This window comes from Manis javanica, chromosome 11 (genome assembly GCF_040802235.1).
Source record: "Manis javanica isolate MJ-LG chromosome 11, MJ_LKY, whole genome shotgun sequence".
In the NCBI taxonomy this organism is placed as follows: domain Eukaryota; kingdom Metazoa; phylum Chordata; class Mammalia; order Pholidota; family Manidae; genus Manis; species Manis javanica.
The window spans coordinates 3,509,613-3,526,011 of record NC_133166.1 but is presented as its reverse complement, the minus strand read 5'-3'; the positions used below and the strand labels follow the sequence as shown (position 1 = coordinate 3,526,011).

Genomic DNA, 16,399 nt, shown 5'->3' with positions numbered 1-16,399 from the left:
TTAAAACCACCTTTTAGTTGACAGTTTTTCCAAGGCCTCCTTCACATCCTTGTTCCGCAGGCTGTAAATCAGAGGGTTAAGCATGGGAATTACAAGGGTGTAAAACAGTGAGGTCATTTTGTCTTGATCTAGGGAGTAGGCAGAGCTTGGCCTGAAATACATGAACAGCATAGTTCCCTGGAAAATTGCAACAGCAGTTAAGTGGGAGGTGCAGGTGGAGAAAGCTTTGAGCCTCCCCTCAGCAGAGTGGATCTTCAAGACGGATAGGATTATGTAAGCGTAAGAGACAAGAACTCCTGAAATGGTACTCACTTCAATGAAGCCAAATATTATGAATATCATTAACTCATTGACCTGTGTATCTGAGCAAGACAACAATAGGAGGGGTGGAGCATCACAGAAGAAATGGTTAATCTCATTTGACCCACAGAAACATAAGCGGAATGTTAGTGTTGTGTGGATGAGAGCATCGGCCATTGCCACCACGTAAACCCCAGCCGTGAGCAGGGAGCACACTGTGCTGGACATGTTGACTGTATAGAGCAAGGGGTTGCTGATGGCCTTGTACCGGTCAAAGGCCATCACTGCCAGCAGCAGACACTCAGCATCTACAAAGGTACAGAAGATTCCTGTTTGCACAGCACAGCCATAGAAGGGAATTGACTTGTTCTTGGCAAATATGTCCACCAGCATCTTGGGCCCAACTGCCGTGGAATAGCAGAGGTCACAGAAGGACAGGTGGCTGAGGAAAAAGTACATCGGCGTATACAGCTGGGAATCCATTGTAATTATAATGATCATTCCAAGATTTGCTAGGAAATTAGTGAGGTAAATCACTAGAAATATGGTAAAAACAGTCACCTTCATCCCAGGGTTATTGGTAATTCCCAAGAAAATAAATTCAGTCACGGAGGAACAATTACCTCTATCCATGCTTCTCTGATCTCTTCAGCACATTTGAGGAAATGATCAGGAAAATGACAGCTGCATGTTCAACTCTTTTGACAGTCTTAAAATTATCTATAAGGCAGAACACAATTGCTTTCCGTAATTGTCTTTTTAAACTCAGATAATTACTCAGTCAACAGTCACTCTTATAGAGGCATTGCTATCTGTATGACATTAATAAAAAAATACTGGGATAGGCAGTTGAGAAACTTTAGTGTACATCTAGATATCAGTCATGAGGTGTGTGACTTTCTATAAGCTCTCTAATTTTTCTGAGCATTACCTTCCTTGTATCCAGGAGGATATTTGGATGGAGTGGTATCTCATTATATCTTCAAAATAATACCAAGGAGACAGCAATGCCACAGAATCCAGGCTGTCAGGAATAAGCATTTTCCATGCTTGAAACATTCCTTGGACATAAAAATGATTATAATTTCACTGTTTCTCCAAAACTTGATGTGTTTAAAATATTTTTGTATGAGTATCAGAAACAATGGGCATGTCACACACTAATAATTATAAGAATAATCATGTTACTGTCTTGCCCTGTGTGGTCTTTAGTATTTTGTGAGACATGAAATAAGCATTATTAACTTTTCTCTAGAAAATTATTGTTCACCCCATAACTCATTACCTAATTGTGGAGTGGTCTGGTGTTAAAGCAGTAATCTCTTAATCAGTCAAAAGAAAGTGCTACAAAGAAGACAAAAAAAGACAATTTAACACATACATTTCTTTGACTTTTAGATGGAGTTTTAAAGTTTCAAAATGGAAATGAGACAGTGAATGCTTCTGAGATACACAGGCTTCTCTTCCTTGTGCATACATGTATTTATGTGGGTGTCATGTATCTGCGTGTGTATATGTCTGTATTGATAATTGAGAAATGGAAGGTGGGGGATGGATATCTTTATTTAGACCTAAGTTAATGTGGCACATCGTTAACATGAAAATGAGTTTGTACATGTTATTTGTAATGTGGTACCTACATTATTTTTAAATAAAACAAACAAAAAACTTAAATTCCTGTATATATTTGTCTAGTGATAAAAGGCTTTCCTGTGGACCAACATCAAAACAAAGTAATTAAAAATATATTTTTTAATTCATAATTTTAATAGTATTGTTGAAAAGTTCAGGTTCATCCAGCTGTAGAATGGAAATATCATTTTGGCCATTAAATTGCAGCTTATTTAATTGAGTACGCAGGCATATAATGCTTTATTTAGAAATCTCTCTTTTGTTCTGAAAAAGTTAAGTTTATAGTACCTTTTATTCTTTATATTAGGAAACTCAGGAACCTACCTGAGATGAGCAAGTCTTTGGTAGCTGAACAATGAGCAGATGGCTTTTATTTTACCAGGTACATTTGGGACTTAAATCTCTGAAGCTACAGCCTGAAGGCTTTGGTGTTACGCAAATGTGTCATTAATTCTATTTCCGGTTCTGTGTATTCCCCTGTGAACTCAGAAACCACTTTAGCAAAAGCTGGGATTTAATGCTCATTAATGTCACCAAGTTGATGTATAGTAGGAAGAAAGCTGAAAATTATTATTTTTATGATATGCCTTGGTTTCCTTTAATGTATATCATTTTCCAGGGCACGTGGATCTCTCCTTAACCATTTCTAACTCTTTTAAGTTCTTTGCTTTGTTTCTTCTGCATTTGAAACATTCTACTTTATGCCTCATTTAGGAATATTACTACACTTTGATGGCATTTTCTCTTCTATTAAAATATAATTGATATGCCATAATAACACTTGCTAAGCATTTCACTGACTTTGTGATTCAATCATATGCTCTACATGAAGTTCCCTTTTTATTGAATTATTTTTATTTTATCCATATAAGAATCTCTCTACTAAACTTAGGATTTTAAGAATGAGAACAATGTTTCTATTTTGTACTCTCTAAACTCCCAGTAAAAGGATTTGCAAAGGTAATTGCTTTCTAAATACTTATTGTTAAGTATTTCTGTCTATTTAAAATGGAAGATAATGCACATAGAATAGTGTTATAATAGATTTGGGTTAATTTCTCCTAATATAGTTCCTATGTTTCCATACTAGTTTTTGTAAATTGATAAATACTGGAAGCTTTTCATTCATACCCTCCACAAATCCTACACAATGAGAGTGATGTAATGTTCCCTAGTCCCTGAACTGCAATGTACCATCTTGGCATTATGTGTGATGGGGCTACTTCCCAGGGTTAGAACTCATCTTGCTTTTACTACATCCTTAATAATTGCAGTGTCTCCTTTTTTTATGTGTGCTTTTCATGTTCCGATTCATTCAGTGGCTGATCATACCATTATTAGGGAAGAAGTTGTGGACCTGAACTCCATGTCCTGCTGTTGTGCAGGTAAAGTGCTACAATCACTTTTAAAACAATTTGGAGGTTCTTGGAAACATAAAGACAGACCTGCACTATGGTCTGACCATTTCATTCCTGGATATTTACCCCAAAGAAATTAAATCATATTTCCATAGAATGGCTTGTGCAGTAATGTTTATAGCAATTTTATTTGTAATGGCCCAAATGGAAACACTGCAAATGTCCATCAATAAATGAATGGGTGCACAAATTACTGTATATTGATAGTGAAGAGCATAAACTAAGAAAACATTCATGAAACTCGAAGTAATTATGATGAGTATATGAGAGAGTATGTATGCAGGATTTCATTTATGCAATAAATGTGACATTTTACAATATGCAAATCAAGTCGGTACACTTCAGAACAGAGATGCCTATGGGTTCAGTGAATGTCTACTGTTGATTGGTATTTCAAGGTAATTTTACTAGTCATGCACATCACCTGCTTTTTCCGTCAGAATGCAGTTAATTTAATTGTCAGTAAGCCACTACTGCAAACCTGTGGACAGAAGGCTCAGATGGGTGAGGCATGTACTAGTTCATGCTCTTAAGTATTCTGGATTCTTCTCTGTTTATTCAGAAACCTCACCAAGAAGGCAGCAGGAAGATAGATCATCTCCTTGCGTGTTTTTCAGTTTTTTAAAATTGTTGTTTTTATTCCTTGCTTTCTAGAGAGCTGGAGAGTTCATCAGGATAAAATCTGTAAAATTAGTACATTTTTTAATTTGGGAAAAGGGCTTACTAGTGAGTTTTTGATGTTATTTTATATTCTATTGCTGTTTCTTGTGCAGTGATCCCAATACTAAGATACCAAATGCATTCCTGCAGGAGATATTGCTGGGGCAAAGCCCCAAACATCTAACTCACTGCTAATAATTGTCCACCAATTACACTCAAGAAACTGATGCATTTGTGTTATACGGGATGTTTACTTCCATTGCTTAATTCTCCGGGATGCTTTGGGAGGTCGTGCAGCTGTCCTGGGTCCTTCCTTCCATTCCTTTCAAACTAGTGTATCCCTCAGGTGCTTCCCTGCCTTCAGGGATGTGAAGACCCCTTGGGTTACATTTGATTTTGAATAGAAGGCCATGGGAAAGGGTTATATTTATAAGTATTTGCCCTTCTGCGGCTTGTACAATCTACCTGGTTTCAAATTCAGGGGGGGAAGCCCACAATTAAATGAATCATTTAACTCTGTTTTGGAATTTTATTTATTGGTCTTTATATTTCCTATTCTTTAGCTCACTCCCACTGGATCTAATAAAACAGCCAATATATAGGTCAAATCAGTCTTTAGATCCTGTAAAATATTGGTCTCATAGGGATGGAGATGTGTTAATCAGATTACAGGTGGACATCCTCTAATTCTGAAGGCAATTCACTGACACTCTATTTTTGTTGGATTTACATATTCTGAACAAAGTTTCTATCTAAGCTTTTGCTCAGAAGTAACAATTTCAAAAATGTATGTGTTACTTGAGAAAAGTATGTTTATAACCCTTACTAGTTATTTTTCAGCATGATACCTAGTGACAGGGAATGGTGTCCCATAAATGTTCCCTTTGAAAGACAGAGAAGATTCTTGGACTTTCCTTCCATTCTGAAATGTTTCCACACAAAGACTTTTGAAAATGTTGAAAATGGTAGCTAGAAAATCTGAAATATTCAGTGGCTTTTTGCTTGTACAATTCTAATTGGTAATGAAGACCTACGAATTCTATTCTTAGGTTTATGCCATGGTGAAATGAGTTAGTATGTACACCCAAACACATGCACAAAGATATTCAACATTACCTTACTTACAATAGTATAAAGCCTAAAGCAACTCTGATTTTTATCAGCACAATAGTACCGGAGTTGACAAGGTACATATGTTCAAACCACACACCGTATACACATACAATTATGTTAAGAACTTTTAATGAGCACCCAGAAAGGTCATCTGGTGTTTTTAATTTATTATTTATTTGTTTGTTTTCCCATTTTGTGTCCAAAACAGCATGAGGTGTTTTGCATAACTGGGAAAGAATGCTAAATCCTTGACAAAGAATACTCTCAATCTCATATTAGAAGCAGTGACTTAATAAACAGCATGATAGTAAAATGGTGCTTAAAGGGGATGGTTCATTGTGAATTACAAAAAGGGACATTTAAGTGAGACTCAGAGGGGGCAAGAAGGGGAGGAAGTTTTCCTGGAGCATTGACAGAGGAGTTGATGAAAATGAGAGCACCATGCTGTGTTTTACCAACACCCTTCCCATTGCTCTTTATAAGCTAAGTACTTGGATTTCTTTTCTGTTTTTCCCTGCAGCTTTCTTGAGTCAAAATTGACAGATAAGATTGGGTATGTTCACAATAGCCAATATATGGAAGCAACCTAAATGTCCATCAGTAGATGACTGGATAAGGAAGATGTGGTACATATTCACAATGGAATATTATTCAGCCATAAGAAGAAAACAAATCCTACCATTTGCAACAACATGGATGGAGCTAGAGGGTACTTTGCTCATTGAAATAAGCCAGGCAGAGAAAGACAAGTACCAAATGATTTTACTCATATGTGGAGTATAGGAACAAAGGAAAACTGAAGGAACAAAACAGCTGCAGAAGCACAGAACCCAAGAATGGACTAATAGTTACCAAAGGGAAAGATACTGGGGAGGATGGGTGGGAAGGGAGGGATAAGTGGGGGAAAAAAGAAAGGGGGCATTACAATGAACATGTATAGTGTGGGAGAGCCACGGGGAGGGCTGCGCAACACAGAGAAGACAAGTAGTGATTTTACAGCATCTTACTATGTTGATGGACAGTGACTGTGAACGGGTATGTGGGGGGGACTCGGTGAAGGGGGGAGCCTAGTACACGTAATGTCCTTCATGTAATTGTAGATTAATGATACCAAAATAAAACTAATAAAAAAAAGTACGGAAAGAAATGATTGGGTACATTAAAGATATACACATATATACTTTGATATATGAATAATTTGTGAAATCATTATCAAGATAAAGTTAAGAAACAAATCAATTACCTCACAGAATTAGAACTTTTTCATTGTGTTGATAATATTTACTATCTACTCTCTTAGCAATTTTTAATACACAGTATAGTATTGTTAACTAGAGTCACTATGATGTACATTTGATCCCTAGATCTTATTCATCTTATAGAAGACATTTGCAACATTTGATCATACCTCCCTGCAGGTAAAATTGCAATATTTCCAGAATCTCTCTCCTGGTCTTAGTGCATCTCCTCATCAATAGATGTTTCCAAGGGGGTGGAGAGAAGTCCATGTCTGTATCAATAGGTGATTTCAAGGGGGAGTCAGGCATGTCTGGATGGGAGAGGTGTGGTTGGGGTCCATCCTGGAAGCCAGGAGGTGAGGCACAAAGGTGAGCAGAGGTGGACAATTGCTTGTGACCAATAAATGTGTTTCTTCCACTTTATTTCTCCCTTTGACTGATTTCAGTTTCATAGGTAATTTGCCCCTGTCTGGAAGAAAGATTCCCCCCCACCCTCCAGAATTACACTCTCCATTCCTCCCTCTCTGCAGTCCCTGGCAACTACCATTCTACTCTCTGTTCCTTTCAGTTTGACTTCTTTAGATGCCTTTTCTAAGTGAGGTCATTCATACAATAATTGTCTTTCTCTGTCTATTTCACATAGCATATGACCCTCAAGGTTCAACCTTGTTGTGGCATCCATGAATGCCTTCGGTACTTCTAAAATCTCATGGATTTGCCGAATTTAGGACGTCTCCAATTGTCAGACAATCTGCACTATGTTTTCCACTTCCAACTTGCATCTTTTTAGGTCTGACACTTAATATCTCCATTCAAAGAAGACTTTATTTTACATTAAATTTGGACATGCTGCTTTGGATGTACAGTCCCCATTTTCATCACAATTTTGAGAGTTATTATGAATTATTTGAGTGCTTAGTCAATGTTGGTTATTTATACTAGGCTATAGGTATCATTAGTGTAGAAACTGCTGCTGTGCCTTGGGATACAAAACACCTAAATGCTCAGGTCATTTATTAAACACACGACAAATTTTGCTGTCATAAACTAATGCTTGAAGGAAAAGATGAACCAACAAAAATTTGGCAGAACTACAGAGGTCAGGAGAGTTTTCTGCAAAGAAGGAGTAGCATATTTAAGTTTAGACACATATAACACCGCACCATATGGGGAACAATGACATTATCGTGACGGGACTTGAGAACAAATGGTCATTTTATTGTAGTTGAGACAACTCGTTTCTCTTGTGTCATCCAATATTTTATAAAAACAACAACCATGCTATGTGTGTGTCTGTGTAATGCAACTGCTTAAAACCACCTTTTAGTTTTCAGTTTTTCCAAGGCCTCCTTCACATCCTTGTTCCGCAGGCTGTAAATCAGAGGGTTAAGCATGGGAATCACAAGGGTGTAAAACAGTGAGGTCATTTTGTCTTGATCTAGGGAGTAGGCAGAGCTTGGTCTGAAATACATGAACAGCATAGTTCCCTGGAAAATTGCAACAGCAGTTAAGTGGGAGGTGCAGGTGGAGAAAGCTTTGAGCCTCCCCTCAGCAGAGTGGATCTTCAAGACGGATAGGATTATGTAAGCGTAAGAGACAAGAACTCCTGAAATGGAGCTCAGTTCAATGAAGCCAAAAAAGGTGAATAATGCCAACTCATTGACGTGTGTATCTGAGCAGGAAAGGAGGTAAAGGGGAGGTAAGTCACAGAAGAAATGGTTAATCTCATTTGACCCACAGAAACATAAGCGGAATGTTAGTGTCGTGTGTATCAGAGCATCCGCCATCCCCACCACGTAAGCTGCAGCCGTGAGCAGGGAGCACACTGTGCTGGACATGTTGACTGTATAGAGCAAGGGGTTGCTAATGGCCTTGTATCTATCAAAGGCCATCACCGCCAGCAGCAGACACTCAGAATCTGCAAACATACAGACAATCAGAAATTGTAGAGCACAACCAATGATGGGAATTGATTTGTTTTTGGCAAATATGTCCACCAGCATCTTGGGACCTATTGCTGTGGAATAGCAGAGGTCACAGAAGGAGAGGTGACTGAGGAAAAAGTACATCGGCGTGTGCAGCTGAGAATCCATTCTAATTAAAATGATCATTCCAAGATTTGTTATGAAATTAGTGAGGTAAATCAATAGAAACATGGTAAAAAGAGTCACCTTCATCCCAGGGTTATTGGTAATTCCCAAGAAAATAAATTCAGTCACGGAGGAACAGTTACCTCTATCCATGCTTCTCTGTTCTCTTCAGCACATTTGAGAAAATGATCAGGAAAATGACAGCTGCATGTTATATGCTTTTGACAGTCTTAAAATTGTCTGTAAGGCAGAACACAATTGCTTTCCGTAATTGTCTTTTTAAACTCAGAAAATTACTCAGTCAACAGTCACTCTTAAAGAGGCATTGCAATCTGTATGACATTAATAAAAAAATACTGGGATAGGCAGTTGAGAAACTTTAATGTACATCTAGATGTCAGTCATGAGGTGTGTGACTTTCTATAACCTCTTTAATTTTTCTGAGCATTACCTTCCTTGTATCCAGGAGGATATTTGGATGGAGTGATATCTCATTATATCTTCAAAATAATACCGAGGAGACACCACTGCCACAGAATCCAGGCTGTCAGGAATAAGCATTTTCCATGCTTGAAACATTCCATGGATATAAAAATGATTAAAATTTCATTGTTTCTCCAAAACCTGATTAGTTTAAAATATTTTTGTATGAGTTTCAGAAAAAATGAGCATGTCACACACTAATAATTATAAGAAAGTTATCTTACTGTCTTGGCCTGTGTGTTCTTTAGTATTTGGTGATACATGAAATAAGCATTATTAACTTTTCTCTAGAAAGTTATTATTCACCCCATTACTCATTTCCTAATTGTGGAGTGGTCTGGTGTTAAAGCAGGAATCTCTTGATCAGTCAAAAGAAAGTGCTACAAAGAAGACAAAAAAAGACAATTTGACACATACATTTCTTTGACTTTTAGATGGAGTTTTAAAGTTTAAAAATGGAAATGAGGCAGTGAATGCTTCTGAGATACACAGGCTTTTCTTCCTTGTGCATACATGTATTTATGTGTGTGTCATGTATCTGCGTGTGTATATGTCTGTATTGATAATTGAGAAATGGAAGGTGGTGCGTGGATATGTTTATTAGGAACTAAGTTAATGTGGCACATGGTTCACATGAAAATGAGTTTGTACAGTTTATTTGTAATGTGGTACCTACATTATTTTTAAATAAAACAAACAAAAAAACTTAAATTCCTGATATATTTGCCTAGTGATAAAAGGCTTTCCTGTGGACCAACATCAAAACACAGTAATTAAAAAGATATTTTTTAATTCATAATTTTAATAGTACTTTTCATAAGTTCAGATTCTTCCAGTTCTGAAATGGAAATATCATTTTGGCCATTAAATTGTAGAGTTTATTTAATTGAGTAAGCAGGCATAAAATGCTTTATTTACAGATCTCTCTTTTGTTCTGAAAAAGTTAAGTTTATTCTCCCCTTTATTCTTTATGTTAGGAAACTCAGGAACCTACCTGAGATGAGCAGGTCTTTGGTAGCTGAACAATGAGCAGATGGCTTTTATTTTACCAGGTACATTTGGGACTTAAATCTCTGAAGCTGGAGCCTGAAGGCTTTGGTGTTATGCAAATGTGTCATTAATTCTATTTCGTGTTCTGTGTATTCCCCTGTGAACTCAGAAACGACTTTAGCAAAGGCTGGTTTTAATGCTCATTACTGTCACCAAGTTGATCTATAGTAGGAAGAAAGCTGCAAATTATTATTTTTATGATATGCTTTGGTTTTCTTTAATGTATATCATTTTCCAGGGCACATGGACCTCTCCTTAACCATTTCTAACTCTTTTAAGTTCTTTGCTTTGTTTCTTCTGCATTTGAAACATTCTACTTTATGTCTCATTTAGGAATATTACTACCCTTTGATGACATTTTTTCTTCTATTAAAATAGAATTGATATGCCATAATAACACTTGCTAAGCATTTCACTGACTTTGTGATTCAATCATATGCTCTCTACATGAAGTACCCTTTTTATTGAATTATGTTTATTTTATCCATGTAAGAATCTCTCTACTAAACTTAAGATTTTAGAAATGAGAACAATGTTTCTATTTTGTTTTCTCTAAACTCCCAGTAAAAGGATTTGAAAAGGTAATTGCTTTCTAAATACTTATTGTTAAGTATTTCTGTCTATTTAAAATGGAAGTTGATGTACTTAGAATAGTGTTATAATGGATTTGGGTTTATTTCACCTAATATAGTTCCTATGTGCAAGGGTAAAACATTTAAACATTTTTCATGGATGTTGACATTTCTAAAAAAGCAGAGTTTTACCCTTTTTCTTAATATAATTTAAGTTTGCTGAGATCCATACTAGTTTTTGTAAATTGATAAATACTGGAAGCTTTTCATTCATACCCTCCACAAATCCTACCCAATGAGTGACGGAATGTTCCCTAGTCCCTGAACTGCAGTGTACCATCTCGGTATCATGTGTGATTGGGCTTCTTTTCCGGGTTAGAACTAATTTTGCTTGTTTTTACTACATTCTTAATAATAGCAGTGTCTCCTTTCTTTATGTGTGCTTTTCATGTTCCGATCATTCAGTGGCTGATCATACCATTATTAGGGAAGAAGTTGTGGACCTGAACTCCATGTCCTGCTGTTGTGCAGGTAAAATGCTATAATCACTTTTAAAACAATTTGGAGGTTCTTGGAAACATAAAGACAGACCTGCACTATGGTCTGACCATTTCATTCCTGGATATTTACCCCAAAGAAATTAAATCATATTTCCATACAATGGCTTGTGCAGGAATGTTTATAGCAATTTTGTTTGTAATGGTCCAAATGGAAACACTGCAAATGTCCATCAATAGATGAATGGATGCACAATTTCTGTATATTGATCGTGAAGAGCATAAACTAAGAAAACATTCATGAAACTCAAAGTAATTATGATGACTATATGAGAGAGTATATATGTAGGATTCCATTTATGCAATAAATGTGACATTTTGCAATATGCAAATCAAGGTGGTACTTCAGAGCAGAGATGCCTATGGGTTCAGTGAATGTCTACTGTTGATTGGTATTTTAAGGTAATTTTACTAGTCATGCACATCACCTGCTTTTTCTGTCAGAATGCAGTTAATTTAATTGCCAGTAAGCCACTACTACAAACCTGAGGACAGAAGACAAGGTGTGTGAGGCATGCAGTAGTTCATGCTCTTAAGTAGTCTGGATTGTTTCCTGTTTATTCAGAAACCTCACCAGGAAGGTAGCAGCAAGACAGATCATCTCCTTGCGTGTTTTTCAGTTTTTTAAAATTGTTGTTTTTATTCCTTGCTTTCTAGAGAGCTAGAGAGTTCATCAGGATAAAATCTGTAAAATTAGTACATTTTTTAATTTGGGAAAAGGGCTTACTAGTGACAGTTTTTGATGTTATTTTATATTCCATTGCTGTTCCTTGTGCAATGATCCCAATGCTAAGATACCAAATGCATTCCTGCGGGAAATATTGCTGGGTCAAAGCCCCAAACATCTAACTCACTGCTAATAATTGTCCACCAATTACACTCAAGAAACTGATGCATTTGTGTTATACGGGATGTTTACTTCCATTGCCTGATTCTCCGGGATGCTTTGGGAGGGCGTGCAGCTGTCCTGGGTCTTTCCTTCCATTCCTTTCAAACTAGTGTTTCCCTCAGGTGCTTCCCTGCCATCAGGGATGTGAAGACCCCTTGGGTTACATTTGCTCAATCAGCACCTCACTGGAGCTTCTTGAACAGTTCCAGGTCTCAAGACCACACAGGCTAACTTCCCTTCAGTCTACTCCCCTCACCCGCCCCATGATTTAGACCCGGGCTTGTGGAGTCACGTTATTACAAGCTGGATGACCTAATTTACCTCCCAGCGGATTTCTGTTTTCATGAATAATGGAGTCATAAATAATTGAAAATGGCTTTAGGAGAAATTTTATACATTGCCTCCAAGTGAGTGGGCAAAATGCACCTATATCTAGGGGTTTCTGGGTACCCTTGGTGACACTAAACAATACTGTGCAGGCAGCTGTCTAACTGAAATCACATTCTTTGGAAAGTAGTTGTCTGAAACACTGAGTGTAATGACGGGGTTCCTGGTATGACACCAGGTACCGAAGTACATTATTTCCTTGAGGATGGAGGAAAGACTACAGATGCCTCTGTGTACACAGATTTTGCTCTGCAAGGAAGTCAGCTCTTTTACTAAATGGTTGTGTACTGAGATATCCTATGAAATATGTGCTTTACATTAATTTTGCAAATATATTATGAACACCTATTGTGCTTAAATGACTGCTAGATTTGAAAAAGAAAATACTGTATTTGTTTACAATCTGATAGTGAATATACTTTGCTTTTGAAAATCTTTTAGAGTCTAATAAACATACAGAACACTTTTATTTTTAAAAATACATACTGCAAGTAATTGTTCTTAAATGAAAAGATTCCCTTCACCTGAACCAGGCCAAAAATAGAACAATTATTAGCATCTCAGAAATCATTCCCACACCGATCTCTAATTGATGTCCAGTATGATAGGTTCATGTGTAAGTACAGAGTAGTGAAATCATACACTTTTTACACCTTTTTGCCTTGCTCATTTTACTCAACATTAGGTTTGTGACATTTTTCCACGGTGTAGTTTGTGGAGGTAGTTCATTCATCCTCATTGTTTTGAGTTTCCTAAACTGACCATGATTAACCTAATCTGGAGCAAGGGTCAATAAACCATGGCACACGACGTTTTACTGGACATGGGACATACCTTTTATTTATAGGTGGCTGATGGTTGCTCTTGTGATACATGGGCGATCCTAAGTGTTTGCAAGTAAGAGCTGATGGCCTCCAAACCCTAAAAGGTACAATGCTTAGTGCTTTAAGGAAAACTTTTTAATACCTGTAATATTGTGTTGATAACAATTTGAGTTGATTACAGTTTTATATTATTACAAATAATGCAATGGTAATTATTTTTGCACCTGTCTTTGAGTGGACACATTCACTTATTACACTTCAGTAGAAATCTAGGGAAAGAGTATTTAGGTTATAAGACAATTTATGTACAGCCTTAGTAAACACAAACATACAGTTGTATAAGGGAAAGTGCCAGTTCTTATTCTACTCTCAGTGTATGGAAGCCACGCCCTCGCCAATACTTGATATTTCATTATTTTCATATTAATCTTTCTGAGTCATAATACTACATTTAAGTACTTATTTTATTTACTTGAATACCAATAAAGTTGGATATCTACTTCTATTAAGTGTCTATGAAACTCTGATTTTGAATAGAAGGCTATGAGAAAGGGTGATTTTTATAAGTATTTTCCCTTCTGCAGCTTGTACAATCTACCTGGTTTCAAATTCAGGGGGAGGAAGCCCACAATTAAATGAATCATTTAACTCTATTTTGGAATTTTATTTATTGGTCTTTAAATTTCCTATTCTTTAGCCCACTCCCACTAGATCTAATAAAACAGCCAATATATAGGTGAAATCAGACTTTAGATGCTGTAAAATATGGGTCTCATAAGGGATGGAGATGGGTTAATCAGATTACAGGTGGACATCCTCTAACTCTGAAGGCAATTCACTGACACTCTATTTTTGTTGGATATTCTGAACACAGTTTCTATCCACGCTTTTGCTCAGAAGTAACAATTTCAAAAATGTATGTGTTACTTGAGAAAAGTATGTTTATAACCCTTACATAGTTTTTTTCCAGCATGATACCTAGTGACAGGGAATGGTGTCCCATAAATGTTCCCTTTGAAAGACAGAGAAGTTTCTTGGGCTTTCCTTCCATTCTCAAATGTTTCCACACAAAGACTTTTGAAAATGTTGAAAATGGTAGCTAGAAAATCTGAAATATTCAGTGGCTTTTCACTGGTACAATTCCAATGGGTAATTAAGACCTACAAATTCTATTCTTAAGTTCATGCCATGGTGAAATGAGTTAGTATGTACACCCAAACACATGCACAAAGATATTCAAAATCGCCTTATTTACAATAGTATAAAACTGAAAGCAACTCAAATTTTTGTCAACACAATAGTACCGGAGTTGACAAGGTACATACGTTCAAGCCACACACCTTATACACATACAATTATGTTAAGAACTTTTAATGAGCACCCAGAAAGGTCATCTGGTGTTTTTAATTTATTATTTATTTGTTTGTTTTCCCATTTTGTGTCCAAAACAGCATGGGGTGTTTTGTACAACAGGGAAAGAATGCTAAATCCTTGACAAAGAATACTCCCAATCTCATATTAGAAGCAGTGACTTAATAAACAGCATGATAGTAAAATGGTGCTTAAAGGGGATGGTTCATTGTGAATTACAGAAAAGGACATTTAACTGGGACTCAGAAAGGTCAAGAAGGGAAGGAAGTTTTCCTAGAGCATTGACAGAGGAGTTGATGAAAATGAGAGCACCACGTTGTGTTTTACCAACACCCTTTCCATTGCTCTTTATAATCTAACTATTTGGACTTCTTTTCTTTTTTCCCCCGCAGCTTTCTTGAGAAAAAATTGACAGATAAGATTGGGTATGTTCAAGATACACACATATACTGTGATATATTAATAATTTGTGAAATCATTATCAAGATAAGGTTAAGAAGCAAATCGATTGCCTCACAGAATTATCACTTTTTCTTTGTGTTGCTAATATTCTCTATGTACTCTCTTAGCAATTTTCAATATATAGTATAGTATTGTTAACTAGAGTCACTATGATGTACATTTGATCCCCAGATCTTATTCATCTTATAGAAGACATTTGCAACATTTGACCAAACCTCCCCGCGAGTAAAATTGCAATATTTCCAGAATCTCTCTCCTGGCCTTAGTGCATCTCCACATCAATAGATGTTTCCAAGGGGTGGAGAGAAGTCCATGTCTGTATCAATAGGTGATTTCAAGGGGGAGCCAGGCATGTCTGGACTGGAGAGGTGTGGTTGGGGTCCATCCTGGCAGCCAGGAGGTGAGGCACAAAGGTGAGCAGAAGTGGACAACTGCTTGTGACCAATAAATGTGTCTCTTCCACTTTATTTCTCCCTTTGACTAATTTCAGTTTCAAAGGTAATTTGTCCCTGCCTGGGAGAAAGATTCCCCCCCACCCTCCAGAGTTACACTCCCCATTTCTCCCCCTCCGCAGTCTCTGGCAACTACCATTCTACTGTCTGTTCCTTTCAGTTTGACTTTTTTAGATGCCTTTTCTATGTGAGGTCGTTCATATAATAATTGTCTTTCTCTGTCTATTTCACGTAGCATAAGACCCTCAAGGTTCATCCATGTTGTGGCATCCATGAATGCCTTCTGTACTTCTAAAATCTCATGGATTTGCTGAATTTAGGACGTCTCCAATTGTCAGATCCTCTGCACTATGTTTTCCACTTTCAACTTGCATCTTTTTAGGTCTGACACTTAATATCTCCATTCAAAGAAGCCTTTATTTTCATTAAATTTGGACATGCTGCTTTGGATGTAGAGTCCCCATTTTTATCACAATTTTGAGACTTATTATGAATTATTTGAGTGCTTAGTCAATGTTGGTTAATTATACTAGGCTATAGTTGTCTTTAGTGTAGAAACTGCTGGTGTGCCTTGGGATACAAAACACCTAAATGCTCAGGTCATTTATTAAACATACGACAAATTTTGCTGTAGTTAACTAATGTTTGAAGGAAAAGATGAACCAACAAAAATTTGGAAGAACTACAGATGTCAGGAGAGTTTTCTGCAAAGAAGGAGTAGCATATCTAAGTTTAGACGCATATAACACAGCATCATATGGGGAACAATGACATTATGGTGATGGGACTTGAGAACAAATGGTCATTTTATTGTAGTTGAGACAACTCGTTCCTCTTGTGTCATCCAATATTTTATAAAAACAACAATTATGCTATGTGTGTGTCTGTTTAATACAACTGC

At 36.8% G+C, this 16,399-nt stretch overlaps 2 protein-coding genes across 2 annotated transcripts; both read right to left on the bottom strand.

Moving 5' to 3' along the window:
- LOC140844160 (olfactory receptor 5W2-like) lies at positions 1-936 on the bottom strand. The gene has a single exon (XM_073215645.1). The coding sequence runs from the start codon at positions 931-933 to the stop codon at positions 1-3; it is 933 nt and encodes a 310-aa protein (XP_073071746.1). The 5' UTR covers positions 934-936.
- Positions 937-7,671: 6,735 nt separating this feature from the next.
- LOC140844159 (olfactory receptor 5W2-like) lies at positions 7,672-8,607 on the bottom strand. The gene has a single exon (XM_073215644.1). It carries the CDS (start codon positions 8,602-8,604, stop codon positions 7,672-7,674), a length of 933 nt encoding a protein of 310 aa, XP_073071745.1. The 5' UTR covers positions 8,605-8,607.
- Positions 8,608-16,399: the final 7,792 nt, after the last annotated feature.

What these genes read in the sequence shown, in the direction of transcription:
- LOC140844159 (XM_073215644.1), bottom strand. Translation starts at nt 8,604, where the DNA reads ATGGATAGAGGTAACTGTTCCTCCGTGACTGAATTTATTTTCTTGGGA.
- LOC140844160 (XM_073215645.1), bottom strand. Translation starts at nt 933, where the DNA reads ATGGATAGAGGTAATTGTTCCTCCGTGACTGAATTTATTTTCTTGGGA.